At 52.1% G+C, this 27132-nt stretch overlaps 2 protein-coding genes across 3 annotated transcripts; one reads left to right on the forward strand and one right to left on the reverse strand.

Annotated features, from left to right (window-relative positions):
• Positions 1-392: 392 nt before the first annotated feature.
• Positions 393-1282, reverse strand: LOC309605583 (uncharacterized protein; the record flags this gene model as incomplete). Its single annotated transcript, XM_082341676.1, has 2 exons — positions 393-533; positions 773-1282. 2 exons carry the CDS (start codon positions 1280-1282, stop codon positions 396-398), a joined length of 648 nt encoding a protein of 215 aa, XP_082197802.1. The 3' UTR covers positions 393-395.
• Positions 1147-24976, forward strand: TRIM3 (tripartite motif containing 3). Of its 2 annotated transcripts, XM_082341494.1 has the most exons (12): positions 1147-1296; positions 9042-9207; positions 14564-14795; positions 15017-15168; positions 15374-15554; positions 15836-16568; positions 16670-16773; positions 22277-22444; positions 22635-22803; positions 23058-23128; positions 24135-24275; positions 24402-24976. In XM_082341494.1, the coding sequence occupies exons 2-12, from the start codon at positions 9077-9079 to the stop codon at positions 24552-24554; spliced, it is 2235 nt and encodes a 744-aa protein (XP_082197620.1). In that variant the 5' UTR covers positions 1147-1296; positions 9042-9076; the 3' UTR covers positions 24555-24976. The 2 variants fall into 2 exon arrangements, with proteins under 2 accessions (XP_082197620.1, XP_082197621.1); XM_082341495.1 differs by lacking the exons at positions 1147-1296; positions 9042-9207 and having other exon boundaries at positions 14573-14790.
• Positions 24977-27132: the final 2156 nt, after the last annotated feature.

The raw sequence follows: 27132 nt of genomic DNA on the forward strand, positions 1-27132 counted from the left end.
TATGCTCCTTGACCAAGGACTGCTCCAGAATTTTTCAGCATTCTCCCCTACCTCTGGAAGGGTGCAGTTATCTGACTGGAGCTTCATTATAGAGTGGGGTGGTCCACATACAGGCCCCTCACTTTATGGGCCACTGGGGCTTTTTCAGCATGAAAGGTACTGAGGCTCCAAGTGACTGGAGGCAGGACCTATAAGCAGAGCTCAAACCCTGGTTCCAGCACTTTCTGCCTGAGTGATCAGGGTTAATGTCTGGGGAGCCAAGGGCCCTCAGTTATTTCCGTTGCAAAACACGGCTAATAAAAGAAGCTACCTATTAAGATTATGAGTACTAAAGAAGATAATATATGTAAAGTGATTCGTTATGTGTCTGGCACATAATAAGCACTCAGTCCTTGTTAACTGTTATGCTTTTTATTATTTTCCACCGGGGCTGCTTTTCCACAAGGCGATGATTCTGAGAATTGCTCTGGTCTTTGGAGGGTGGAAGGGAGTCGCTGGATGGTCTGAACCATAATTTCCTCGCGAGGGGGCTCCTGAGGGAGAGCCAGGCACCTTGAGCCAAGTTAAGTCCCCCATCTTTCTACCCCGTCAGCCCCTTCTCCCAGAGCTCTGCGTACTGCCCTTCTACCCTGGGGCTCGTCCGCCGCCCAGAGATCCGTGCCGAGGCACCGGCGATCCCTGTCTCCCCCTGCTCAGCAGAGACCACACTAACATAGTCCGTAGGAGCCCCCCAGGAAAGCCTGGAAGGGCACCTCCAGGAGACAGCCTTTACCGGCTCCCAGAGTCCGAACACCCTGCTGTCCAGCTGCCTTTTCGTGACGGAGCGTCCGCCCAGTCCCTGAGACCCACTGCGCTGCCCTTTCCTGGAGCCGTCGGGAGCCAGAGGCAGCTGGCGGGGATCGAGGATCCGGGATCCGGGATCCGGGATCCTGCTCAAGGATTCCCCAGCCCGACAGGGGAGGCAGCTCCTGCAGGAGCCTCGGGAGAGTTGGAGGAGCGGTGCGGGTGGGGTAGGGGCGGGCGGGGCCTCCGTGGCGGCGGGCGGGGCGTGGGTGGGTCTTCGGTCTCCGAGCCGCCCCCTCCCCCGGCTGGTCCGCAGCCCCGCCCCGGCCCCTCCCTCCGGCCTGTGCGGCGGGTCCGGCGGCGGCGCCGGCGCGGGGACAGGCGGAGGCGCGGGACGTGGGGCGGCGCCGCGGGCAGAGCCGGGCGGACGGGCGCTGGCAGCAGCGGCAGCGCCGCGGGCCCTTCGGAGTGGCCGCAGTCCGGGTCTTGGCCCTCCCATCCTGCCTCGCCGCGGTGAGTGCGAAGGGCGGCCCCCAGGGGTGCGTTTGTATCCCTGTCTGCCCAGGTCCCGGTCCGGGTGCGAGCGGCGGTGTGTGTGTCCGAGTGTCTGTGGGTGAGGGCATAGATGCTTTTTCAAAAGCTGTGCCTGTCTCTGTCCACGTGAGGCGTGTCCCTGTCCGTGAGAGCAGTGGGGGGATTCTTCGGGCTGTGGCTGCTCACGTGAGGTCCATGTTTGAGGGGGGAGGCGCGGGTGGATGGGTGATGCTTCCTTGGAGGAGCGCGGGGTTTGGGAGCTTGTGTATGTTGGCGGAGGGTGTCGAACGCTGCGGCCGAGGATGGTGGGGGGTGGGGGAGCGGGTGGGGCTGCTGAGTGGGACTCTGGAATCTTGTGGCCCAGCTTGTCCGAGGGTTCCTTTCTCCCTGGTGCAGACACTTCCACCCCTTGCTACCCCCTCCCTTCTCAGGCACCTAGAGGCCCACCGGCGGGTATAGAGGACACCCTTTCCTCCTCTAGCTCTGGCCTCTGGACAGGAAGCCGCATCCGGAGGCTGTTTCTTGTAGGAAAGGACCCTTCTGTTTCCCCTGCAGCCTGGGCCCCGCCTGGAGGACCCCAGGCTCCTCCCTGGTTCTGGCCTCCTCCCTTCTGGACTTGGCTTCAGATCATGGGCTGCAAACCTGCAGGGACAGATGGTTGCAGGTTGGAGGGGCAGGCTGCACCCCAGGGAGGTCAGTCCACTAAAGGCCAGCCCTGGGCTTGTTCCTGGTGTGGGGGTCTCCGATGTGGAAAGCAGAAACCCAGGACTGGCCCCTGTAGGAAGATGAGATCTGGGAGGTTGGAGCAGGTGCAGAGGTCTTTTTCACAGGTCTCTCCCTGCCTGTCTGTCCAGCTCATCAGTGCCCATTCATCCCCTAAGCAGGGTTCTGATTTGCTGCAGAATTGGAATCAGAGCTGCAGGCCTGACAGGTGCCCTGCTTCTCTTGGCTTGCATGCCTCCAGTGACAGAGCACTTACTACTTCTGTTATGGGAAAGCTTCTTTATGTTAAGTAGAGGTCTTTTTCCTTGGAACTTCGTTCACTTGTCTTGTTATTGCCTTTGATTTTGCCTCTCTGTCTGGTGAGAGGATACTGCAGTGATTTAAACATGGCTCTCTTATCACCAACATATACTGAGCACCCTCTGTGTGCCGGGTGCTGCCTCAGCCACTTAGGGGACAATGGCGTTCTTGCTGAGAGAAGAGCTTGAGCAAAGGCCCATCGTTGATATAGTACAGGCTGTGTTCAGAAAAATGGAGCGAAACCATTTTGCTAGGCTAGGGTAGGGGGTGCCCAGAGGGAGTGTCATGGGTGCCCTAAACTCAGCAAACATTTATTTTGCAAGGGAGGTGGGGACAACTACAACCACTCTCTAACACACCTAGCCTTCCTGTGGAAACCAGCAATCATACTCAAGGTAGTACAAGATTGGATTTAATCATGGGTACATATTACAGTCTGTAGGGACCTTTGGCTGGACAGAAAACCTTGGGAATCTCAGATTTGGGGAAGAAAAAGACACCCTCCCCCAATCTGCAAGTAAGGGGATGGAGTAGGAACTTGTCCAGAGTCTTACCTTGCATTGGTGAAATTAGTGAGAGTCAGGACTAGCTCCTGGATCTCCTGACTTTTAACCTAGACACATTTTAGGAGCAGAAACAAGAATAATAGTCATACCTTATATCTGAAAGTTGAAAGAAGAGGAGGAATTGAAAAGACTCCCAGGATTCTGGCTGATGTGGCTAGGTGGATGGTGGTGGCTTTTATTGAGATGAGAGACGCAGCAAGATGAGTGGGTTAGGGGAAAGTGAGTTCAGTTTTAGACTAGTCTCTAGCATCACCCCTGTACAGATGTCCAAGGTACAGCTGGATATACAGGTGTGGTGGGTTCAAAAAGTTTTCTGCACAGGAGATAAGGCTTTAGGAGTCATTAGCAAGTGGATGGTAACTGAAACCATGGGAGATGGTGAGATTTTTCCAGACAGTATGAAAGTGAGGGGAGAAGAGGCCCTAGAACAAAGCCCTGAGGAGCTAGACATATAAGGAATGGACAGTGAAGGAGCAGCCAGAGAGGCAAGTGGAGAACTCGCATCGAGTGGGTTGTGATAGCATCAAGTACAACCTCTGCCCTTTTGAGTCTTGCTCTCTTGCCCAACTGGTCCATGTTTCTTAATTTTTCATGCTTCTGTTCCATTACTCACTGTTTTCCCAGTGTACCTATCAAACTCCTATTTGTCCCCCAAGAGCCAGCTCATACATCCCTTCCTCTGCAAGTCTTCTTTATTCTCCACCACCTTCAGAGTTGGGTACTTCCTCCTCTTTGCTGCCATAGCAGTTTGAATATGTCAATATCATGACACTTATCACGTGGTAGTTGTGTATTTCCATGTCTGTTTCCCACACTAGTCTGAGAACTTGTGAAGGACAGGGAGTGTGTCTGTTTCAGCATTGTGTCTCCAGTAACCACTTTAAGGGCCTTGTCCAGAGTGCCCAGGAAGTTTGATTGTTTGATAGGTTGATCAGCTCATTGAATGGTTCATTCACCTACTTGCTCAGTCTGGCAGTAGGAGGTGGGAGAGATGGTACTGCAAATTTCATCATTTTCCTTCCCTGCGAATGTTATTGCAAGGATTCCTTGGCTTTGAGGACTTTACCTCCTCCAAGTCTTCATCTGTTTCAGAGAAAACCCAAAGACTGTATCCTGCAGTCATTTGTCATTTTGCTGAAGCCTCAAATGATCAAATACACTTGGAGGCTAGTGACCAGGAGTGAGTCATTTTCAGAAGCAAGCGAGCCTAACTGGCCTCTTGCATCCACTTTTTCACAATGCCTCGGTCACCTACCTTCACTCACAGCTGTGTCAATCATGTATACTGGGACTCTCATGAGGTTGTACGAGGAAGTCATGGAGGAAATTAGATGCTGTTTGAGAATTTGGAGAAACTGAAAAGCCTTGAAACACATCCTTTGCAGATGTCAAAGATCAGGTGGAATCAGCACTGGCTGTCCTCATTTGCTCACAATCAACTTCCTCTTCAGCCCCCTGGATCTGGCTTCCTTTCCTCCAGCCCTTAGAAACCACACTCCCTGAGGTTAATACCAGCTTCTTTTGGGCTTTAGATCATGGGAACTCTTTGCAGCATTTCACAATGCAGATTGTTCTCTTACTTGTGAAGCTCTCTTCTCCCTTGGCTTTCATATCTCTTTCCTGATTCTCCTGCCTCTCTGGCCACACCTTTTCAATTTCTTTTCAGGCTTTGCTTTCTGGGCCTGTCCCTTAAATGTTGAGGTTCGTTGGGGCACAGTCAGAGGCTCTCCTTTCTCATCTTATGCCCTCTCTGGGTGATGTCATCCACTTCCATGCCTTCAGGTACCATCTCTACACCAACTCCCAAATCCATACCTCCAGGCCAGACCTCTTTCCTAGGCTCCAGCTTATCTTTCCAACTGCCAGCTGGACCTCTCAAATGTCCCATAGGCACCTCAGATTCCTCTTACTAAACACTGAGCCTGTCACCCTCCCATCCAAACTGCTTGTCTTTCAGAGTTTTCAAGCCAGAAAACTAGGAATCATCTCTAATTCTTTCTTCTCCCTCTACTCTTCCTATCTAACTAACTGGTCACCAAGTTCTATTGATTCCTCCCTATAAAATCCACTTCTGTCAACCTCCCCTTTGCTACTCCCCTAATCAAGGCCACCATCACCTCTCCTCTACAATATCATGGCAGTCTCTTAACTTTCTACTCATGATACCCCTCACCTGTTTTCCACGGTGCAGTCAAAACTTTACTCTTTTTGCTCTCTCGCTCTATACTTAAACCCTCTCCACCTCCCCACCCTGCTCCTTTGCTCTTTGGATAAAGCCTTAATCCCCTAGCAGGGAAGGGTAAAGTCTCAACTCCTCAGTAAGGCCAACAAAGATTTGTATGATCTAGCTCCTGCCTACCACTGCATCTCATTTCTTAGTCCTCCCCTGTCACAGTGTTTGATTCAGTCTCCTGATGCAGAAGGCACCATTCTCTCTGTAACTCTTACCCATCCTGGAGCTCTTGAATGGCCCTTTCTTCAGGAGAACTCCCTGGACCTCCAGCCTCCTGTACATCCTTCCCTCGCCCCAGATCTAGGTTAGGTGACTCTTAGCAATCTGTGCTTCCCTGTCATAGCCCTCACCATATTGCACTACATTAATTGATTTATTAGATTGTGGAATCCATGAAGGCTGAGCTGCGAGTATGTATCTTTGTATTCCCAGGCCTAGCAGAGGTGTTGAATGAATGCTGAAAGAGGAAATGAAGTGCCTTTAGAACCTCAGTTAAAAGATGGGAAGGATAAGGGATGCAGAGATGGCAGTAGGCAGCCCGAGGAAGGAGGGTGAAATCTCAGCTCTGAGTTCAAGATCTTCCAAGTACCTGCTGTGATAAACAGTCTGTTTAAACCATGGCCTGTAGGACCTTGGGGGCAGATCTCTAAGGAGCAGCGAGATGGGAGAGGTGGGAGTAAAAGCCCAGGAGAGGAAGGGAATCTTGGTGATTTAGGCAGGGGTGTGACCTCAGCGGCTGTACGCCCAGCACGTCTGGGTGGGGAACTGAAGCAGGAAGGGGAAGGGAGGGAGCTGTCTGTGCTTGGATGTTGCCCAATCTCCGCCCCTGTGTGACAGGCTGGGAGAGCCCCTTGGGCTTGGAGAGAGGCGGAGCCTGACTTCCAGCTGCCCCAGAAGGGCCCAGCAGACCACTCCTACTCTTCCTCGCAGCCCTCCCCTTCGCCAAACAGAAGCTTCAGCTCGGCTCTGGCCTCCTGCTCCCTCTGCCAACCCTCAATCTGTCCTGCTCCTGCTATGTTGTTGTCTTTGTATTAAGTCTCCAGATTCAGAGCCCTGCACATCTGGAGAAAGAACCTCAGAATCCCAGTGTCCACATTCAGGGATGCCCTTCCTACCCTATCCATGCCCACCCTCACATAAACATAAGGCACATGCAGCTGAGCCCCTCTCCTGCCCCTCCGCAAACCTGGAGAGAGCTCTGCACTCTGGACTGGCCCCACTGCATTCATTCATTCGTTCTTCATTCATGCATTGTTTTTAGAGAGGGCCATGGTGCATCGAGCTGGGCACAGATAGTGGTGACCTGCTCCTAGTCACTGCCTGTTTTGAAGTAGTCTGACTATCTTTCTGCTTCCCTTCATGGCCAGATTTCTCTCCTGAATCGTCTACAACTGCTGTGTTAATTTCTTCATTTCCATTCATCTTTCCATCACTCTGACCTGGCTTCTGCCCCTCCCATTCCACCACAGCCAAATCTGGTGGACACTCTCCAGTCTTCATCTTACTTCACCGCTCCTTCTTTCTTGAATCCCCCCCCTCCCCTGACTTCCTTCATCCCACACACTCTTGGTCTTCCTCCCATCTCTCTGAGTTCTCCTTCACTCTTCACTCTCTATCCCTAGATGGTCCCATCCGTTATCATTGCCTTGTGTCATTAATATGCCAATGCTTCCAAGTCAAAAACCAGCCCAGACCTCTCCCTGGAGCTCCTATATTCTATTTATTACTTGACATTTCTACCTGGGTATCACACAGGCACCTCTCAGACGTCTCATGGTTAAAATGGAATGGCCCAGATCAGCTCCTTAGCTTTCACTGTCTCTAGGCACAGCCCATCCTCCTCAGGGGAGAAACCTGGGAGTCCTTATTGTCATTCCTTTCCCCTCCCACATCCAGTCCATCGTGGTGTCCTTTTGACTCAACCTCATGGTTATTTCTCAAATCAATCCACTTTCTTGCCTATAGCTCTGCTAATAGCCAACATCAGCCTACCTGAAGAACTGGGGTAGCCTCCCAGGCGGTCTCCCTGCTTCCACCCTGGCTCCTCTTCAATCCTCATAGCTGCCAGTGTAGCTTTTTAATTTATTTTTATTTTTTGTAAATTGCATCATTTCCCTCCCAATTTGGGATAGAACCCAGATTCTTAACATCAAGGTCCTTTGTGATCTCATTCCAGCCTACCTTCCCAAACTCACCTGCGGCCTTTTATTCCCTTTGCTCTGACCACATGAACCCTTTCGAGTTCTCAGTGAGTCTCTGCCTAAGGACTTTCCTTCGTGCTGTTCCTTCAGCCTAGAACGATTTCCCTCCCTCACTCTCTGATGCCCACACCCTCATCCCTACTATTTTCCTTCTAGTCCTCAAAGCTCTGCTTAAAAGTTACCTGCTTGGAAAGGCCTTCCCCAATCACCCAATCAAAAAAGCATTCTTTCTCATAGCATTCTTTTCTTCTCTATAGCACTCCCGTCCCCCAATTTGTAATTATGTATTTATTCATTTATTTACTTTTCACTACCTCCCCACCACAAGGACAGTGACCATATCTGTTCTGTTTATCACTCTATCCCCAGCGCCTTACAAAGTAGGCACTTAATAAATATTTGTTGAATTACTGAATTAATTCAATAAATATAGACCAATCCTTATGTCAGGCTCTGTGCTAAGTGCTAGGAATAAAAAAGAAATAAAATATAATGCCTCTCCTCAAGAACTCTGCATACTATGGAAAAAGCAGAGAAGTAACAAGAAAATTACAGTATAGTGTATAAGGGCCAGGATGGAGGAAAGACAGGGTGCAGAATGACATAAAGGTGGAGCACCTCACCCAGACTTCAGGAAATCAGGGAAGGCCTTCTGGAGGAAGTGACATTTACGTGCAGACCTGAAAGATAAGCAAGAGTTAGCCAGACGAAGTGGGGGTGAGAAGAGGATCTCAGGCAGAGGGAACAGAATGTGTGACTGCCCAGAAGCAAAAGAGAACAAGGAGATTTCCAGGAACTGAAAAGAAAGAAACCAGTGTGACTACTCACAGAATCATGAGACGTGAGGTGGTAGAGGGAGGTATGGGCCAAAGCTAAGCTTTGTTGGCCTGTTTAAGGAGTTTGGACTTTGTCCTCTGGACAATGGAGAACCACTGAAAGAATTTAAACAGGGAGTTAGTGACAAGATGGAATCTGTGTCTAGAAGCCTCATTCTGGCTGTGAGAGAGAGGGATGAGAAGGCATAGGCGAGGAGACAAGGACGCCAGTTAGGAGGCTGTTGCTGTTATCGCTGGAGAGAATTGGTGGCACCTGAATTGGGGGTGGTATCTGTGCAGTTGGAGAAAAGGGGATAAGGTATTTGGGGGGCAGAATCCACGAGACCTGGATACTGATTGGATGTGGAAAAGAATGTGATCCCGGGCGGTTGTGCTGGGAGGTGGGTCAGAGCATAGATAGAAGGGCTGCAGGTGGTCAGAGGAGAGACACTCCAACAGGAAAGCCTCCTGGGGGAGGGTTTGGGGGAGGCAGAGGAGATGAAGGGTGGGTGTGTCAGTGAAGGGCATCCCCGTACCACACACTTGACATACACTATCGCAAATTCTCAAAACAACCATTTGAGGTAGGGATTATTATTTCCATAACTGCAAATTAGGAAACTGAGGCTCAGAGAGGGTGTATGAATTGTGCAAGGTCACATAGCTGGTAAGAGACTGAGCTGGGTTTGAAATCAATCTAACCTGACGCCTGTGCTTTTAACCAGAGCAGCAGGCTCGGAGGGTACTCAGTCCATGTTCTTCACGCTGCTCGGTCCCTGGCAGAGAAGAGATGGGGCTAGTGCTCTGCAGGGGTTTTGAGTGATGGGGATCAGGTGGAGGGAGGGATTGCTGGCTTCCCTGGTGCTGACCGTCTTTCCGTACACAGGCTGGTGTGAGTGGCAGGAGCCATCCGTGGGCACCATGGCGAAGAGGGAGGACAGCCCTGGCCCAGAGGTCCAGCCAATGGACAAGCAGTTCCTGGTGTGCAGCATCTGCCTGGATCGGTACCGGTGCCCCAAGGTGCTGCCCTGCCTGCACACCTTCTGTGAGAGGTGAGGGTGTGTGTACCGGGGAGGGATGAGGACCTTGCAGGCCCCCTGGCGAAGGGAGTGGCATGTGTAAACCTGTAAGAGGTGAGGGAGATATGTGCACACATGGAGGGGAGCAGATGAACCCCAGCCTACAGGAGGTAAGGGTTCGGTGCAAGAACCTGTGAGAGGACCAGAGGTTCCTAACACTGGGCTGTGGCCCCTGCCCACAACAGGGCCTTCTCTGCCCCTGCCCAAACGCCAAGGCAGCCTTCGACACCCCCAGAGAAATCAGGCAGAGCTGAGACTCTCAACCAGCTCTGGCCCCAGAACTTCCTGACCAGTGGGAAGATGTTCAAAGCTAGGTCTGTCCTCCCTGCCTGTCCTCACTGTTGTCCTGAGGCACTGAATGAAAGGCAACCCCTCCCAGCCTCTGGGCTTCTATCTATTATTCATTCACTTAACACATATTTATTTATCGAGCAACTACTATGTGCCAGACCTGTCCCAGGCACTGGGCAAGCAGTGATAAGCAAAAACAGATATGATCCTTGCTCTTAAGGAGCTTACAGTATAGTGAAGGAGAAAGATAGTAATCAAGTCATCATACAGTCAGACTACAGATAAATGTAGTCCTGTGCCACCTCAGTCAGACACCCTCCCAATGACGCCCTGCATCTTGCCAACACCCAGAATAATACCACTTCTTCTGTGGTTACAAACTCCAGGATCCCACTCTTGGCTTCCATTACCCCACTCTCACTACACCAGCTTTGACTGGATGTAGATGTCCAATGCCCTTGACTGCTCCGTCTTCTCCCAGCCTCCATCTCCTTCCTGGTCTCCCTTTCTTTCCTACCCATCCTGAATCCCATGGTGGACCATAGGCCTCTACAATTCCCACACACCTTTGTCCTTTTCTAAACCCATGTGGCAGAAGCTGAATCCTGGATCTGAGCCGTAATTGGATATCTCCATACCTTCTCCTATACCCAGATCACTGAGCACTCTTGGAGAAAATCAGTGCCTGAGAAATTATAACAGTAGCTACCGTGTATTGATTGCTTACTATTTGCCAGGGACTGGCTAAGTGATTTACATGTATTGATTTACTTAATCCTCACAACAGATACTTTATTATCCCCATTTTAGAGAGGAGGAAACTAGGGTTCAGAGTCAATTAAGAGATATTTTCGAGGCTCCGCAGCAAGTAAATAGTCGAGGTCTGAATCCAGGTTTAACTGCAGAGCCTTCTCTCTTAATGCTACTCATTCATTTATCCCCTGGTCCCTGCTCTCAAAGACTTATGCTCTAGTGGGAGGTGACAGACAGTAGGCAAGCAAATAATCAAGCAGGAGAGTCACAGCTTGGACTAAGTGTTTTCCAGAAAATAAACAGGGAGTAAGTGAGGGCGGTTGGGCCAGGGGCTAGTCTACATAGAGTCATCAGGGAAGGCTTCCCCGAGGAGGTGACATTTGACCTGAGACCTGAGGACGAGAAGGAAACAGACATGTACAGATTGTTCCAGGCAACAGGATTATCTTTGCGCTGTTCCATGCAAAGACCTTAAGAAAGGAGTAAGTGGGGCATGTTCAGTGACCAGAGGAGAAGCCAGCGTGACTGAGTGAGGAGGAAAGTGGGATGAAGTGAGGTCCGAAAGAGTCAGAACAGTTCACGGGGGAGCTTGGCAGTTTTAGGAAAGTTTTGGATTTTGTTCTATATGCAGTGGGAAACCACCGGAGGATTTTTTTTTTTTAGCAGGGAAATAATGTGACATAAATTAGACTTTTGTTTTTTTGGCCGCGCCGCATGGCTTATGGGATTTTAGTTCCCCATCCAGGGATCGAACCCGAGCCCTCGGCAGTGAGAGCACGGAGTCCTAACAACTGGACTGCCAGGGAATTCCATAAATTAGATTTTTCTTAAGCTCATTCTGGTTGCCGTTTGGAGCGTGGATTCTAGAGAAGCAAGAGTGGAAACAGGAAGCCAGTTAGGAAGCAGTCGTAAGCCAGGTATGTGCAACACGTAGGATGGAGATCTTGATGAGTTCAAAGGTATTCAGGGTGAACCCCAGATGCAGCAAAGCTGGGGAGAGAGTTACAGGGGAACTGAGTGGAATGGTTGAAATGCAGATTTCGTAGTTGATGCCGTGATGGGTGATGAGACATAGGTAGTGCTGGGAGCATGGGAGTGGACAGCTGAGGTGAACTGGAGGAAAAGATCACTGGGGGAGGGGGTGAGAGGAAGCTTAGGAACTAAGAAATCTTGACGGTGGGTGGGTCACCCTGTGGATGTCAGAGCCACCGAGAATGATGGCAGGAGTGTGTGTGTTGGGGTGGGAGGGAGGGTAACAGAAGAGAGTGAGCCAGAAGAAAGACTTCGGCCAGTGGGGAAGCAACCGTTGAGTCAGCGGAGACATCAAGGAGGGGTGTTGTAGACAGAAGGCCTGAGCTTCCAAGGAGCTGAAGAAGAAGAATTTAGAAATGTTCCAGTTGGGGGCGGGGAGGACTCAACCCCACCTTCTGGTCCTGAGGAATGTGGAGTATGAGACAAAAACCACTCTCAACTCGAGAAGACTGAAGGGGAAACTAGGTCACAAATAAGTTAATATTTGTGAAGCACTTAGAATTGTGCCTGGCACATAGTGTTTGTTAAATAAATAAAAATTAATTAATTCAGATCAAGAAGTGTAGAGAACGTTAAGAGAAGAGATTGAGGATATGGGAAACTTTGCAACATGTAAATCTTCCCTCCACAAATTTGTGGTCTCCAAACACAGCTGCCGTCAGTCTGTTTCTAGTAAGATTCCTCTCCTCCTCCCTTCAGTGACTAATCCCAGCCTCCCTGTCCTCCTGGATTCCCACCACCACCCCACTCCTTCGCTTTCAGCAGCTGACCTTGCCCGAGGCAAGTTGGGCATCCTCTCTGCAATTTTGCCCCCTGTGCTCAAGTGCATCCACCTCATTTTGCCCTCCCTCCGTCCAGAGGATGGGGTCTACTCCTCCTCTTCCAGCCAACCTAAGCCACTCTCCCATCCCCAGACCTCGTCCCATGTCTTCTAGTCTCTTCCCTCCCTCCTTCTCTACTGGCTCCTCAACTTACAAACATGCTCAAGCTTCCCATTACAAACAGATAAGAACACTCCTTTGTCCCTCTGTCCCTCCCAGCTGCCATCCAACCCATCAACCTCCTTTTTACTCAAACTTCCAACCTCCCATTCACTCTTCAACTGGCCAGAGTCAAGCCTTCCTTCCTCTACCCCTCCCTCCACTCACTGTTTTCTTCACAGACAAAAGTACTCTTACAGTTGCCAAATTCCATGGGCATTTTCCAGTCCTTACCTTCCCTGACTCCTCAGCTGCTTTTGACAGTGATGACTACTCATTCCCTGCTTCTGAAATTGCACTACTCACTTTGCTGCCCTGACACTCTCTCTCCTCCTACCTCTCTGCCCGTTCCTCTTTGCTCGCCTCTTTCAGTACTTGCTGGGTGCTCTGGCACTGTAATCCCCTTCTTGGTGATCATATCCTCTCCCATGGCTACAGAAGCCATCTAAATGTTGATGGCCTCCCTGTCTTTTTTTTTTTTTTTAATTTTAAAAAAATTAATTAATTAATTAATTTTTGGCTGTGTTAGGTCTTCGTTTCTGTGCGAGGGCTTTCTCTAGTTGTGGCAAGCGGGGGCCACTCTTCATCGCGGTGCGCGGGCCTCTCACTATCGCGGCCTCTCTTGTTGCAGAGCACAGGCTCCAGACGCGCAGGCTCAGTAATTGTGGCTCACGGGCCCAGTTGCTCCGCGGCATGTGGGATCTTCCCAGACCAGGGCTCGAACCCGTGTCCCCTGCATCGGCAGGCAGACTCTCAACCACTGCGCCACCAGGGAAGCCCTGCACTTCTTAAATACTTCTCAAATTTGTTCCACCTCAGTCTGCATTGCTGTTGCCTAAATCCAGGTCTTCCTCACCTCTTGCCTAGACTATTACAAGAGTACCTTGGTCAAGCACACGCTTTGCCTTGGATCTGGCTCTTGTGCTTACTAGCTTCGTTACTTTGGACCACTTACCCTTTCTGAGGCCATTAACAAACACCAAGTGCAAAGCACAGCCTGGCACACTGTGCTCAGTAAATGGTAGCTGGATGCTGAGGAGGATGCTCCTCCCCGTCGTCTGCTGTCTCATCATGTTCACGCTCACCCTCCACACAGAGGCAGTGAAGGGGGACTTGGTAAAATGTGAACCTGGCTGTACCATGCTCCTGCAACTCCCTCGTGCCGTTGAGATGACTTCTGAGCTCCTTGATGTGACCCAGGAGCCCTCCATGAGCTGGCCCATGCCTCTCTCTCCAGACTTCCCTTAGCATTCCTTGCCTTGGACGTTCTCTCCAGCCACCTGGAACTGCTTATAATTCCCTACTCATACTATGCTGTTTCTGGCCACCTTCTGTATCTGGAACACCCTTCCTCCTTTCCCTGCACCTTTCTTGGTTAGACTAACAATTATTTGTCCATGAAGATTTTGCTTACGTCACCTTCTCTTCAGCCTTTTCTGCTTACCCTCTCTACTACCAGAGGCCCCTTCCATGCATTTCCTTATCACTGCATCTTCTGTGTTCCCTATATTAATGATAGGTAATACGAATAGCTATAATTAGTATTATAATAGTATTGTAATACTACAATATATCATACTTTCTGTACGATATATTGTACAGGCATGTCAGCACTTTACATTTAATTCTCCACACCTTGTGAAGCCTGTACTGTCTCCATCTTACAAAGGAGGGATTCTTGGCTCATAAAAGTCAAGTAACTTGTCAGGGGTCATACAGTATAAGAGTTGACTGACCTGGGAATTGAACCCAGGCAGCCTAGCTCCAGGACCCATGCCTTTAATCATCACACTGTTTACTTCTACAAACTCTAATTTTGTTACTTTTTTTCTCTACAAACGGGAAGTATTTTAGAGGTAGGCACTGTGCTTTATCTTTGTATCCCCAGAGCTTGGCATAAATTTGGCAAGAGTAGGCAGCCAGTAAATGTTTAATGAGTTAATGGTGCGGGGATAGGTAGTCACACATTTTCTGTGAGAAGGGATTGTAAACACCTGTGAAAGGTGAACTTGTGTCTGTGCACACTGTGAGGAATGTGGGTATGTCTGATCTTCTGAGAGACGTCAGGGATGTGTTCCCACTCAGTTGTGAGAGGTGAGGCCTTTTACCCCTGCTGTTAGGACAAGATGCGTGTGCCAGCCAGAGAGGTTTCAAAATGAATGTAACAGCACACCTGTGAGGAGAAGGATTGGCACCCATGGCAGGTGAGAGGAGGGGTGCACTGACACCGCCCCGCCCCTTCATCCCTTTGACTCCCCCTCCTCCCTGGCCAGATGCCTCCAGAACTACATCCCTGCCCAGAGCCTGACGCTGTCCTGTCCAGTGTGTCGGCAGACGTCCATCCTCCCTGAGCAAGGCGTCTCTGCGCTGCAGAACAACTTCTTCATCAGCAGCCTCATGGAGGCCATGCAGCAGGCACCTGATGGGGCCCACGACCCCGAGGACCCCCACCCCCTCAGCGCAGTGGCTGGCCGCCCCCTCTCCTGCCCCAACCATGAAGGCAAGGTGGGCCCAAGCAGGCCCAGTGAGGCCAGGACTTGGGGTGGAGGGGGAGGAGAGGTCGGGGGAGGGGCCGAGTGGCTGTGGGTGAGAGGGTATTCTAAGTGGTCCAGGTGGGGGGGGGGGTGCACCTGGAAGGTGAGAGGCAAGGAAGGCAGGTGGGGGGGGGAGGGGACAGAGAAGTGTGGTGTCTAGTCGTTGCCTGACGGGAGTCCTTACGCCGCCAGACGATGGAGTTTTACTGTGAGGCCTGTGAGACGGCCATGTGCGGCGAGTGCCGCGCCGGCGAGCATCGGGAGCACGGCACCGTGCTGCTGCGCGACGTGGTGGAGCAGCACAAGGCCGCCCTGCAGCGCCAGCTCGAGGCGGTGCGCGGCCGGTAGGCGCCCGGCGGGAGCCCGCGCTGGTGGGGCCATCTGGGACGGTGCTTCAGCAGGGGCAGAGGAGGGACCTTCCGGAGGGTGGAGATAAAATTCTTAGGGAGGGGAAATCCTGGAGGGCGGCAGTAGGGTCTCCAGGGAGAAGGGACGGTTTGGTGAGGGCATCCTCAAGCAGCCCTGGTATGAGATGTTTCCCCTCCCCAGACTACCACAGCTGTCCGCTGCCATCGCCTTAGTGGGGGGCATCAGCCAGCAGCTGCAGGAGCGCAAGGCGGAGGCCCTGGCCCAGATCAGCGCAGCCTTCGAGGACCTGGAGCAAGCGCTGCAGCAGCGCAAGCAGGCCCTGGTCAGCGACCTGGAGGCCATTTGTGGAGCCAAGCAGAAGGTGTGTCTGCTCACCCTTTCCCACCACCGTCCATCATGAGATGGCCTGTTGCCTCTACGCGTCCCCTGCTTCCCACACCCACGCACCCCTTCCCCTAGTCTATACTTGCCCCCTTCTGGCGTGGCCAGTAGGTACTGCGGGCATCTGTGTCCCTCGTCCACACTCACCCTCTTGTATTCCTTTCACGCCATAGCACAAGTTCATCAGGAATCACAGAGACGCCCCCCTCACCTTCCCCTCCATGAGCCTGCTTACCCAACCTTCCCCTAACCCCTCCTCAGGTGTTGCAGACCCAGTTAGACACACTGCGCCAGGGGCAGGAGCACATCGGCAGTAGCTGCAGCTTCGCTGAGCAGGCACTGCGCCTGGGCTCGGCCCCGGAGGTGTTGCTCGTGCGCAAGCACATGCGAGAGCGGCTGGCGGCGTTGGCAGCACAGGCCTTCCCAGAGCGGCCGCACGAGAACGCGCAGCTGGAACTGGTCCTCGAGGTCGACGGGCTGCGGCGATCGGTGCTCAATCTGGGTGCGCTGCTCACTACGAGCGCCACTGCACACGAGACGGTGGCCACTGGCGAGGGCCTGCGCCAGGCGCTGGTGGGCCAGCCCGCCTCTCTCACTGTCACTACCAAAGACAAGGATGGGCGGCTGGTGCGCACAGGCAGCGCCGAGCTGCGCGCGGAGATCACGGGCCCCGACGGCACACGCCTGCCGGTGCCCGTGGTGGACCACAAGAACGGCACGTACGAGCTGGTGTACACGGCGCGCACCGAAGGCGAGCTGCTCCTCTCGGTGCTGCTCTACGGACAGCCGGTGCGCGGCAGCCCCTTCCGCGTGCGGGCCCTGCGTCCTGGGGACCTGCCACCTTCCCCGGACGACGTCAAGCGCCGCGTCAAGTCCCCTGGCGGCCCGGGCAGCCACGTGCGCCAGAAGGCGGTGCGTCGGCCCAGCTCCATGTACAGCACCGGCGGCAAACGGAAGGACAACCCCATTGAGGACGAGCTCGTCTTCCGCGTTGGTACAGAGGGCCGAGGGCGGAGCCAGAGGGGGGATGGGGCGGGGCCAGGTCAAAATGCCTCAGTGTGAATTTTTTGCTTCCACCCCGTTTCTTCCCCACAGGCAGTCGTGGAAGGGAGAAGGGTGAATTCACCAATTTACAGGGTGTGTCCGCAGCCAGCAGCGGCCGCATAGTGGTAGCAGACAGCAACAACCAATGTATCCAGGTAAGCTCTCCCCTAACACCAAAATAGAAGTTCTCAAGCTACAGCCTACTAAAACAACAACAAAACAACAACAAAACAAACAAAGAAACAAAAACCCAACAAAGTATACAGGTCGCCTCCTGAAGGATGAAACCCTACAGATAGTACCTTTACTTAAAGCGCAATGAATCATAGCACCACCCCTCACCCACTCACTCGCCATCCGTTCCACAAGGGCCACAGCCGTAACCAGCACCTTCACAGTTAGGCACCAGGGTTTACTGTGCTGGCAGCCTCTACCTCCCAGGCTGCGGCTCAGGCCAGACCAGCACCTGGACCCCAAAGATCTGGCTCATTGTTCCCTCCCCTCTGCCTCCACCTGAGTCTCCACCTGGCTGGCTTGCTTTCTGCCCACCACAGTGGTCAGGATGCAGTCTCTGCACCTCCCCACTATCTTCCAACATGCCTGCGTGGATCCGGAATGCGTGTCGTCCGTGCCCGTCTCCGCAAACGTCCAGTTGACTAGACAGTCAAATGGGGATAACTGGTGAAAAGGGGTGCCTTCCAGTGGCTAGACTATAGTGCATCCTCATAGGTGGTCCTGCCTCTGGCCCTCCCAGTGCCTCACACACCTGAGTAAAGCATCTGCCACTTGAAGGGACATGGCATCTGCTGCACTCTGAGCTCCATAAAGCCAGAAGATGCGGTTTTCTCTTTTCCTTGTAGTGAGCCTACGAACAGGCAGAGCCTAGTGACGGGCACCAGTGTGGTAGGCGCAGCAGAGCAGTTCAAAGCTCAGGCTCTGAAACCAGACACCTGGGCTTGAATCCTAGCTCTGCCACTTACTGACAAGTCATGTGACCTCCCTGAGCTTAGGTTAACTCATGTGTAAAATTAGGAAAAGAATACCTCAGAGGGTTGCTGGGAGCATTGAATGACATCATGTACTGTGCCTGACACCAAGTGAACCTTCTAACTGTTAGCTGTTGTTGAAAATACCATTGTCCAGGTGGGGACAAAAGCCAGGAGGTGGAAGGTGCTCTAGGGCGTTGTTCAGGGAACTGGAAGGATCCCAGGGCGGCTGAAGGGAGATTACTCTTAGGAGTGGAGTAGCTGAGGTCACGCGGTAAATGCTTTTGGAGAGGAAGCTGTGGAACTTTGATTTTATTCTGTACAGGATTGTTTCTAACTACTGTAAACTTTCAGTTCTTGGAAACATTTTGTCAGGTAGTAAAACTTTTCCCTGAAGATCCTTACTTCACATCTGTATATTTAAACTTCTTCCTGACCCTCTGCCTGAGTACCCCTGTCACAGGTGCAGCTCTGCCAAAGACCTGTCACCTCAGTGTCTGCTCTCCTGGCCCTTGCTTTCCACCTAGCCTACTGAAGGAGCCAGGAACTCTTCCATGACTATATTCCCAAGCCTGTCTAGCCCACCTTTATTCCCACCTTGTTCCTAAGAGCAGAGGAAAGGAGAGGCTCAGGTCAGCGCAGGGAGGCGTTTGGGTCCAGGCTGGATAGTGAGGAGTGGAGGGGTTTGGATGGGTAGGGGTGGTGCCGAGGCCCTACTCCATCACACCCTCCACCCTCCAACTCCGTTCCTCCTTCTTATGCCAAGGATGCTTTTTGGCACAAACGTTGAGGTTTGGGAAACTTCCCCTGGGGCGCACACACACAGGTACTCACATCCCCGGAAAGATGTGCCACTTTGTCTCCCTGACGAGGGGCTGTGTTTGTCTGTTGTTTCAGGGTGGGGACTTAAGAGGGAGGGCCTAGTGCAGCCCCTCCCCCCTCCAGACACTCCCTTCTACTACAGCCATCCTCCTTGCCCCTGCTGCCACCCGCGCAGCAACTTCATAGCTGCTAGGAGCCTGGCTCTCGATTCCAAAGCTGAGGTTCTCTCACTCTGGGGTTCTCAGGTGTGCTGTGGGCCAGGCTGCCAGATGCACTGTGACCCCCCCCTCGGTTCGTGAGGATTGGGATTCTTGTGAACTTCTCCTCCTTTGGACCCGGCTATGGTGGCAGCTGAGGCAGATCCTCTCCTTGTGCTGAATCAGCATCAGCTGACAGAAGAGAAGAAACATTTTGTGATTCTGAATGAAGAATTTGATTTGGATATATTACATCCTTGTGTAATTGTCTGAGTCCAGAAATTTTATCAGCTCTTCTGTGAAAACTTCCTCATTTCCTTCAGGCAGAATGCTAATCACACTCTCCTCCAAGCTCCCTCAGCCTTTTGCCATATAGCACTTTTCATTCTCTACCAGAATCCCTGGTTGGTTTGTTTTATTTTGTTTTGGTCTCTCCCCCAAGTAGACTCAGATCCTGAAGTTGCTTACTGCTACCATGGCAAAAGAGAGAGATGTTAAGGATCAAATTAAGGCACTGGCAGATTCTAGAGATAAGGAAGCAAATACGGCAGGTTTTCATGAGCCATCAGATGTCTAGGGAGAGGGAGAGATCAAGAATTGCAGGGCTTGGTGACCTGAGTAGGCGGTGTTGCCATTTGGGAGCGGGCCTGGGAATAAGTTGATAAATTCACTTTTGCGTGCGGGGAGTTTGAGATCGCTGTGCGGCATCCAAGGGGAGGCGTCCGATTCTGGTCTGCGAGTGAGCTGACGGATTCATTCATTTGTTGAATGTCTGCTGTGTGCCAGTTGCTATTCCGGTGCTGCAAATGCAGCAGCGAACAAAACAGACACAGTCCCTGCCCCACCTGGGGCTTACATCCTTAGATGGGGGACAAGGATATTTAGCAGTTATTTAGTGACAGGAGTGACAGTTGTTATGAAAAGAGCTAAAAAGCATATATCACGGAGACTTAACTTTATGTGTGTATATTGATATAGGAGATGGAGTTGATCATTAAAACCTTCTCTGAAGAAGTGACCTGGAAATTCTGAGAACTGGAGGATGAGTAGGAGTTGGCCAGGTGTAATGGGTGGGATAGGTTAGGATAGGATGGGAAGAGGAAGACCCCCTAAAGCCTCAGTGTTGAGCTAGAAACTAAGCTGCTCGGAGTGGAGAAGGCAGACACATTGCCTCACTACCCAGCTGGTGGTACAGCACTTCTTCAGCCCGTGGTGCCTGCCTTCTCGTGCTGGCAAGTGCTGTCCAACCACAGGGGACCAGGGCAGAAGCCAGGGGCTGTTCTGATCAGCCAGGGGATGGCATGATGGGAGGTCCACATCAGGAGGAAGTGATGTCCATTGGTGAGACCAGTTCAAACAGCCCTGCGGGCCTAAGAAATGGGGATGGTGCAGGGGCAGGGGGCTCAGTCCACGCAGGAGGGAGAACATCTGAATCAAAGAACAAGGCCAAGGCCCATAACTCGAGTTCTCCAAGGCTGCTCCTGGCTCTGATTTATCTTGTGTCCCTAGAGTTATAACAAAGCAATGTGTGAGGCTTATGCAGTGAGTGATGTTGTGGCTGTGAAGGAGAAGCACGAAGGCTTAGCTATAGAGGAGAGGAGCGTTAAAATCGTAGGTGCTTTTAGGATGGTGAGACCTGAGCATGTTGCTAAGGTGGAAGAAGTAGAAGAGGGTGAGAGCTTGAAAGGTTTCCTCTGTCCAGATTACCTTATCAGCCTCATAGCCTGGATGGGCTAATCCTTGTCCATTCCCCCACCCTTACCTACCCCTTTCTTGTCTGCTGCTAAGTCCTGTGGAGTCTTCCTCCTGTATGTCTCTTGATCCATCTACTTCCCTCCAGCAAGTGCCCTGGTCCAAGCCATCATCAGTTCTCACCTGGACCACTGCAGCACCTCTGACTGGGCGGCCAGGTCCCAGTCTCGACTCCTCCCTGCAGCCAGAGTGCTCTTTCTGAAAAAGCTCCCATGTGCTTTTTCCAACACCGCCAAGCAGTTCTCCAGTTCTCAGTGGACACCGACCAGGGATCCTATAAATTTAACTCAATTCCAACATGATCTACCTGGAGATGGCATCACATCCCGCAGGTTGAGGGCTCAGTCCCATAAGACTGCCCCTACTTCAGATGCTAATCAAAAGTTCAGTTTGTCACCTGTAGTCTGACCAACCAGCTATAAATTGGAAGTTCCCACAACCCACTCCTTGTGTTCAATTAATTAGCTAGAGCAGCTCACAGAACTCAGACAAACATTTAATTATGTTTATCAGTTTACTATAAGAGATATTATAAAAGATACAGATGAACAGCCAGGTAAGAGATACATAGGGTGAGGTCTGGAAGAGTCCCTAGTATAAGGAGCTTTGGTCCCTGTGGAACTGGGGTACACACCCTCCTGGCACCAACCCGGAAGCTCATCAAATCTTGTTGTTCAAGAATTTTTATAAAACTTAATCTGTGCTCCCCACCCCTTCTCCTTCCCAGAGGTTGGTGGGTAGAGCTGAAAGTTCCGACCCTTTAGTCAGATGGTCTTTCTGGTGACCAGCCCCATCCTGAAGCCATCTAGGGGCCCTGCCCTAAGTCACCTCATTAGCATAAACTCAAAAGGGACTCCTTATGAATGACAAAAGACACTCTTATTGATCAGGAAATTCTAAGGGTTTGAGGAGCTCTGTGCCAGGCACTGGGGACAAAGGCCAAATATATATATATATATATATATATATATATATATATATTTTTTTTTTTTTTTTTTTTTTTTCCCAAATTTATTTATTTGTTTATTTTTGGCTGCCTTGGGTCTTCGTTGCTGTGCGTGGGCTTTCTCTAGTTTCGGCGAGTGGGGGCTACTCTTCGTTGCGGTGTGCGGGCTTCTCATTGCGGTGGTTTCTTTTGTTGCGGAGCACGGGTCCTAGGGTGCTCAGGCTTCAGTAGTTGTGGCACTCAGGCTCAGTAGTTGTGACTCGCAGGCTCTAGAGCGCAGGCTCAGTAGTTGTGACACACGGGCTTTGTTGCTGTGCGGCAGGTGGGATCTTACCAGACCAGGGCTGGAACCCGTGTCCCCTGTGTTAGCGGGCAGATTCTCAACCACTGTGCCACCAGGGAAGTCCCTCAAATATATTTCTTATACTACAAAGTCAAATCTCATCTTGTCACTTTCTTGCCCAAAAATTTTCAGTGAATTCTCATCATACCCGGAATAAAACCTTACTCCTTCTGTTCTTTACAGGAGTGCCCACTGCACTCCATCCACACTAGGCAAGTAGTGCCCATACTGAATTCAAGCAGTGCTCCTGTTGGACTCTGTGCCTTCTACATACTGCTGACTCTGCTTAAACACCTTTCTTCCTCCTTCTTTACTCGCCAACTTTGGTTCATCTCTTGGCATCCTTATTAGGCTATTAGCTCGGATTGCCCCTGCCCTGGGACCACCTCTCACCCCTTTCACGTTCTTACAGTCCCATTCACACCTCTGCTGCATGTCCCCTAAGGTCTGCGCTGGCAACGTCTGATTCTACCCACAGCAGGGTGTCAGGAAGTGCTTGTTGAGTGATGAATGAATGGGGGTGGGTCTCCTCCCTCAGGATCCTGCTCCCTTCCCTCTGTGCCTACAGTCTCTCCCCTCCTGCCCACTCCCTCCCTTGCTCCTCTGCTCCAGGTTTTCTCCAATGAAGGCCAGTTCAAGTTCCGCTTTGGGGTCCGAGGACGCTCGCCTGGGCAGCTGCAGCGTCCCACAGGTGTGGCTGTGGACACCAATGGAGACATTATCGTGGCAGACTATGACAACCGTTGGGTCAGCATCTTCTCCCCTGAGGGCAAGTTCAAGGTGAGAGGCCTGCTGTCACTCTACTCTGCACCCCTGGGGCCAGCTGAGATGACCATTCTAGTGCCTCCTGGTGGTCAGGGCCTGGACTGCTCAATCCATCCTCAGCCTAAGGTTCTGCTTTGGTGCCAGGCTGGGACTACTCTCCCCACCGGGCAGGATAAAGCCCCTAACAGATATCCCCTTCCTCCAGACCAAGGTTGGAGCTGGCCGCCTCATGGGCCCCAAGGGAGTGGCTGTAGACCGGAATGGGCATATCATTGTGGTCGACAACAAGTCCTGCTGCGTCTTTACCTTCCAACCCAATGGCAAGCTGGTTGGCCGTTTTGGGGGCCGTGGGGCCACTGACCGCCACTTTGCAGGTATTGGGAAAGAATTTAGAGACCTAGTCTTCGATACCCCAGTCCCAGAGAACTCCCCTGGATGTCCCAGCTCTACAGACCCCCTCCTCCTATATTTTGGCCCTAGGGGACCCTGTCCCTTCACTATACCCTGGCACCATCATCCCAGAGACCCCACCCCTCTCCTCACACCGCAGCTTTGTCATCCCAGATGTTCTTCCCCATCCCACTCAGTATCCTGGCTTACTGCCAGAGAGCCCACTTTGTATTTTCAGGGCCCCATTTTGTGGCTGTGAACAACAAGAATGAGATTGTAGTGACGGATTTCCATAACCATTCCGTGAAGGTCAGTGTCCTCCCTCCCTGCGTGACCACTGTTCCAACACCCTTTCCTCTCGCACAAGACTCCTCTCTCCCTCACCTCCCTTTTTTCCCCCTTGAGATCATTCATTTGAACAATTAACATCTATGGCGTGGCTGCGTTGTCCCAGGCACTATGCTAGAAGTTGGGAATACAGTGATGAATAAAGCAAATACATTCCCTATCTTATTGGTTATGGTCTAGTGGGGAAGAGAAGAAGGTGCCAGGATATTACAGTGTGATGTGATACATTCTGTGGTAGGAGAGTGCAGGGAAACTGGGTGAGGGTGTAGCAGGAGCATTTGATTCAGGTGAGACTAAGCACAAGTGGGAATTCACCAGAAGGTAGGGGGACAGGAGAAGCCAAGGAGGTGGGAACTCATACCATGTAGTCAAGAAACTACAAGTAGTTCAGATGAGGTTTGAAGAGGGCAGTGGTGCCAGGTGAGAATGAGGCTTGCTCATTCCCTTAAGGGGCTTGCTCTCTTCCTAAGAGCTATGGGGAGTCACTGAATGATTGCGGGCAGGAGGGTGATGCAGTCCTGTGTGTCTTAGAAAGATCGCTCTGGCTGGGGTGAGACTAGAGGCAGGAAGATCAGTCTTTTACAATAATCTAGCTGAGGACCATTGCAGTGGCAATATATGCATAGGGTACAGATTTGCGATACAGTCAGCGGGTTGTGGTAATTCATTGGCCGTCAAACAGAGGAGAAGGTGGAGTTGAGAATGACTCATGGCTACCTGGGTGTTGCCAGTCACTGGGAAGGAGAAAGAAGAACTACTTTCCCAGGGAAGATAAGCTGCCCAAGGGACATCAGCTGGAGGTGTCCAGTAGGCAGTGGCATGCGTGGACGTGAAGCCTGGGAAGAAGAACTGGTTTATAGCTGCAGATCTGGGGGTCCTCAGCCCTGGGGCTTCACCCCATCCTCCTCCAAGGCCCCGCCTTCTGCCTGAGGCCGGGTCCCCAGTCCCCAGCCCTTTCCCCTGCCAGGTGTACAGTGCCGACGGAGAGTTCCTCTTCAAGTTCGGCTCCCACGGTGAGGGCAATGGGCAGTTCAATGCCCCTACGGGAGTAGCTGTGGACTCCAATGGAAACATCATCGTGGCTGACTGGGGCAACAGCCGCATCCAGGTGAGGAAGGAAGGCCCAGGGTTGGCACCAGGGGGAGGTTTCCCGCTGGGCCCCATGCACCCCCTTCCCAAATGCCACTCATCTGCCTGATCTCACGGCTCCCTCCAATCTCCACTCGTTCCTCAGGTGTTCGACAGCTCTGGCTCCTTCCTGTCCTATATCAACACATCTGCAGAGCCACTGTATGGCCCGCAGGGCCTGGCACTGACCTCGGATGGCCACGTGGTGGTGGCCGACGCGGGCAACCACTGCTTTAAGGCCTATCGCTACCTCCAGTAGCCGCACAGGGCCTGCCTGGCTCTTGGAGGGACGGACATAGGGGTGATTGGACAAGATGGTCTGGCCAGGAGGTGGGCCAGACCTGGCAGCACTGAATGTGGGCTGCGGGCGTGGGTGCGCCCGGTGCCCTCCCTCTCCCCACTCCCAGCCCCACGGTTGCACTTTATTTATTCGGTTCTTGCTTTGGTGACTGGGTGGGCCTGGACCATGGTCCCAAGGATGTGTGCAGAGCTTCACCCTGCCCTCCCCTCCTTACACACCACCCCATCCCCTCAGTCTGCTCCCCACCACCCCCAGCCTGGGGCCAGAACAGCCTCTTACTCCAGGGCAGAAGTCCCTCTGGTTGTCTCCCTACCAGCCCATACACACTGACAGAGACAGCAATACCCACCCCTCATATTAAATAAATGTGTTCACCACGATGGTTTTGTTGCTTTCTTGTGGGCCGGGGCTGGGAGGGGAGGGGAGGGTGCAACTACCTCTTGACGAAAAGGTGGGCAAGCAGCTGGGTAGGGGACCCAGCTTCCCAAATGTGCCCTGATGTTTTGAAGCTTCAGGAGAGGAGAGCAGAGAGGGGGAACGCCTGGGGCTCAGCCACCTCTAAATGCCTGTCCCCAGACCCACGTCTCCTGCAGAAATAGTGAGTCCTTTGGCTATCTGCTCTGGGGCTGAGAAATGACCCTGGCCTAGAACACAGCCAGCAGCTGTAGGGAGAACAGTTGTGGGGATGACAGCAATCCTTGAAACGCAGGCCTGGGTTAGGGACCTGGGGCGAGCCCAGGTGGAAGCTGGCTGTGGGAGACTCCGTGGCCCATTGGAGAACTCAGTCCTGAAGGCTTGGAGCTCTGCTTCATCCTCCTGCTCTTCATGCCAAGACTGCTGCCCTTTCCCCACAGTGGAACAAGGGTCCTAGCGTCCCCTCCTGAGCTCTGTTCTGCCAGGGTTTGGCTGCCAGTTCCAGAGAGAATTAGCACTAGCTCTCAGCGATTTGGGAGGCAGGGACTGTGGTTTCTCCCTCTCTACAGAAGGCTGAAGCTGCTCTTCATTGCTGAGTAAGAGCAGAGGCCAGTCTTGAATCTGTAGGTGTCATACTCCTAACTGGTAAGTTACAGCACCTTACTCATTCTTACGCCCCTTGCACCTAGCATGGTGACTGGCAGAGAAGGCACTCAACAATATTTGGGGAGTGATGGATCTGGGAAGGTTGGTTATAAGAGGCCATGGGGAAGCTCAAGACTTTGTCCTGGTGTAGCATGATTCCCAGCGCTAGGGTGGGAGGGCCTGTCCATGGACCTGTGGAAGACCATAGGGGCTTTGCAGAGATCAAAGGGACACCGTGTGGACCACATGGTGTGTTCACCTTCCTGGTGCTTTTTGGCCCCACTGGTTGGGACCTGGTAAGCAGGTGGAGGGACAGATGAACTCCCTGAAGGCTCTAGGGCAAGTGTTAACAGGCCCTGGCCCCAATTAGGAGTAGGATTGCCTGAGCCCATGCCCTGGCCAGCAGAGATGGTGTGCTCAGTCATCAGTCACTCAGGACCAGCCTAAGCCATGCAGAAGGCATCTCAAGCCAGGGTGGGGGGGGGGTGTGTGTGTGTGGGGGGCAGTCACTCACGTTTTCCTAGATCTGATCACAGTGGGCATTTCATTTCCGATTCAGACCTTGGGCCCAGAAGTAGATGGAAGGGGTGACAGGCAGTGGAAGCTATGCCTTGACTCATTTGGCCTAAGTCTTAAACGATCTTTACAGACCTGGGGGTTGCAGCAGAGCCTCCTGCTGGGACAGGTCAGAAAGTTATTTTGCGGTCCTGCAAGAGCTCATACCTTGCTTACATAGGGCTGTCTGGAGATCAGAACAGCCCTATGGCCATATGTGGCCTACAGGTTCATTTATTCATTCAAAAAGTACTTCGGAAGACTTCCTATTGGTTGGGCAGAGTTTTGAGCCCTGGGAATACAGACAGAAATGGTCTTTTGCCCTTACGGAGCTTATAGTTTAGTTGGGAAGGCAGGCAAACCAGTAGACACAAGGAACTGAAGGTGTAATGAAAGTTTGTGTTAAATTGTGAAGGAAATGAATGGAACGCATTAAATAAAATAGAGAGTGAAATGGTGTTAAATAGGGTGGGCGAAGAAGGCCTCTTTGAGCAGTGACCTGCGGGTTGCTGCGGGGTGGGTAGGGAGCCAGCTGGGTTGAGAGAGGAGATAGAGATTTCCAGACAAAGGCGGAGCAGGTACAAAGGTCCTGAGGGGTCAAGATCTTGGTGTGTTGGAGGATCTGAAAGGAGGCCAGGGTGACTGGAGAGTCCGGCCTGAGTTGGATCATTTAACTCAGGTACAGTGTTTGGATTTGATTTGCAGTATAAGAGTAAGCCATGGAAAAGCTGAAGTGACAGGGATGAAAGGGCTGCCTTACAGGATGAACCGGCAGCTGGACAGCGCTTCTGCGGGTGCGAAGAGAAGGGGGACTGACAAACAGAGGAAAATTCAACCTCTCTAAACTGCTCCTCCTTAAGACTTCGGATGCCTTAAAATCATCTCTAGTCTTGCAGTTCTAGGCATGTCTGCTAAGAAAATA

This window comes from Balaenoptera borealis, assembly GCF_965194805.1.
Source record: "Balaenoptera borealis genome assembly, chromosome: 11".
Taxonomy (NCBI): Eukaryota; Metazoa; Chordata; class Mammalia; order Artiodactyla; family Balaenopteridae; genus Balaenoptera; species Balaenoptera borealis.

Bases quoted from the DNA above. Each gene is read 5' to 3' on its own strand.
- TRIM3 (XM_082341494.1), top strand. From the start codon at position 9,077: ATGGCGAAGAGGGAGGACAGCCCTGGCCCAGAGGTCCAGCCAATGGAC. The intron at 15,169-15,373 runs GTAGGCGCCCGG...TCCCCTCCCCAG, and splicing joins CTCGAGGCGGTGCGCGGCCG to ACTACCACAGCTGTCCGCTG. The intron at 16,774-22,276 runs GTAAGCTCTCCC...CCTCTGCTCCAG, and splicing joins GCAACAACCAATGTATCCAG to GTTTTCTCCAATGAAGGCCA.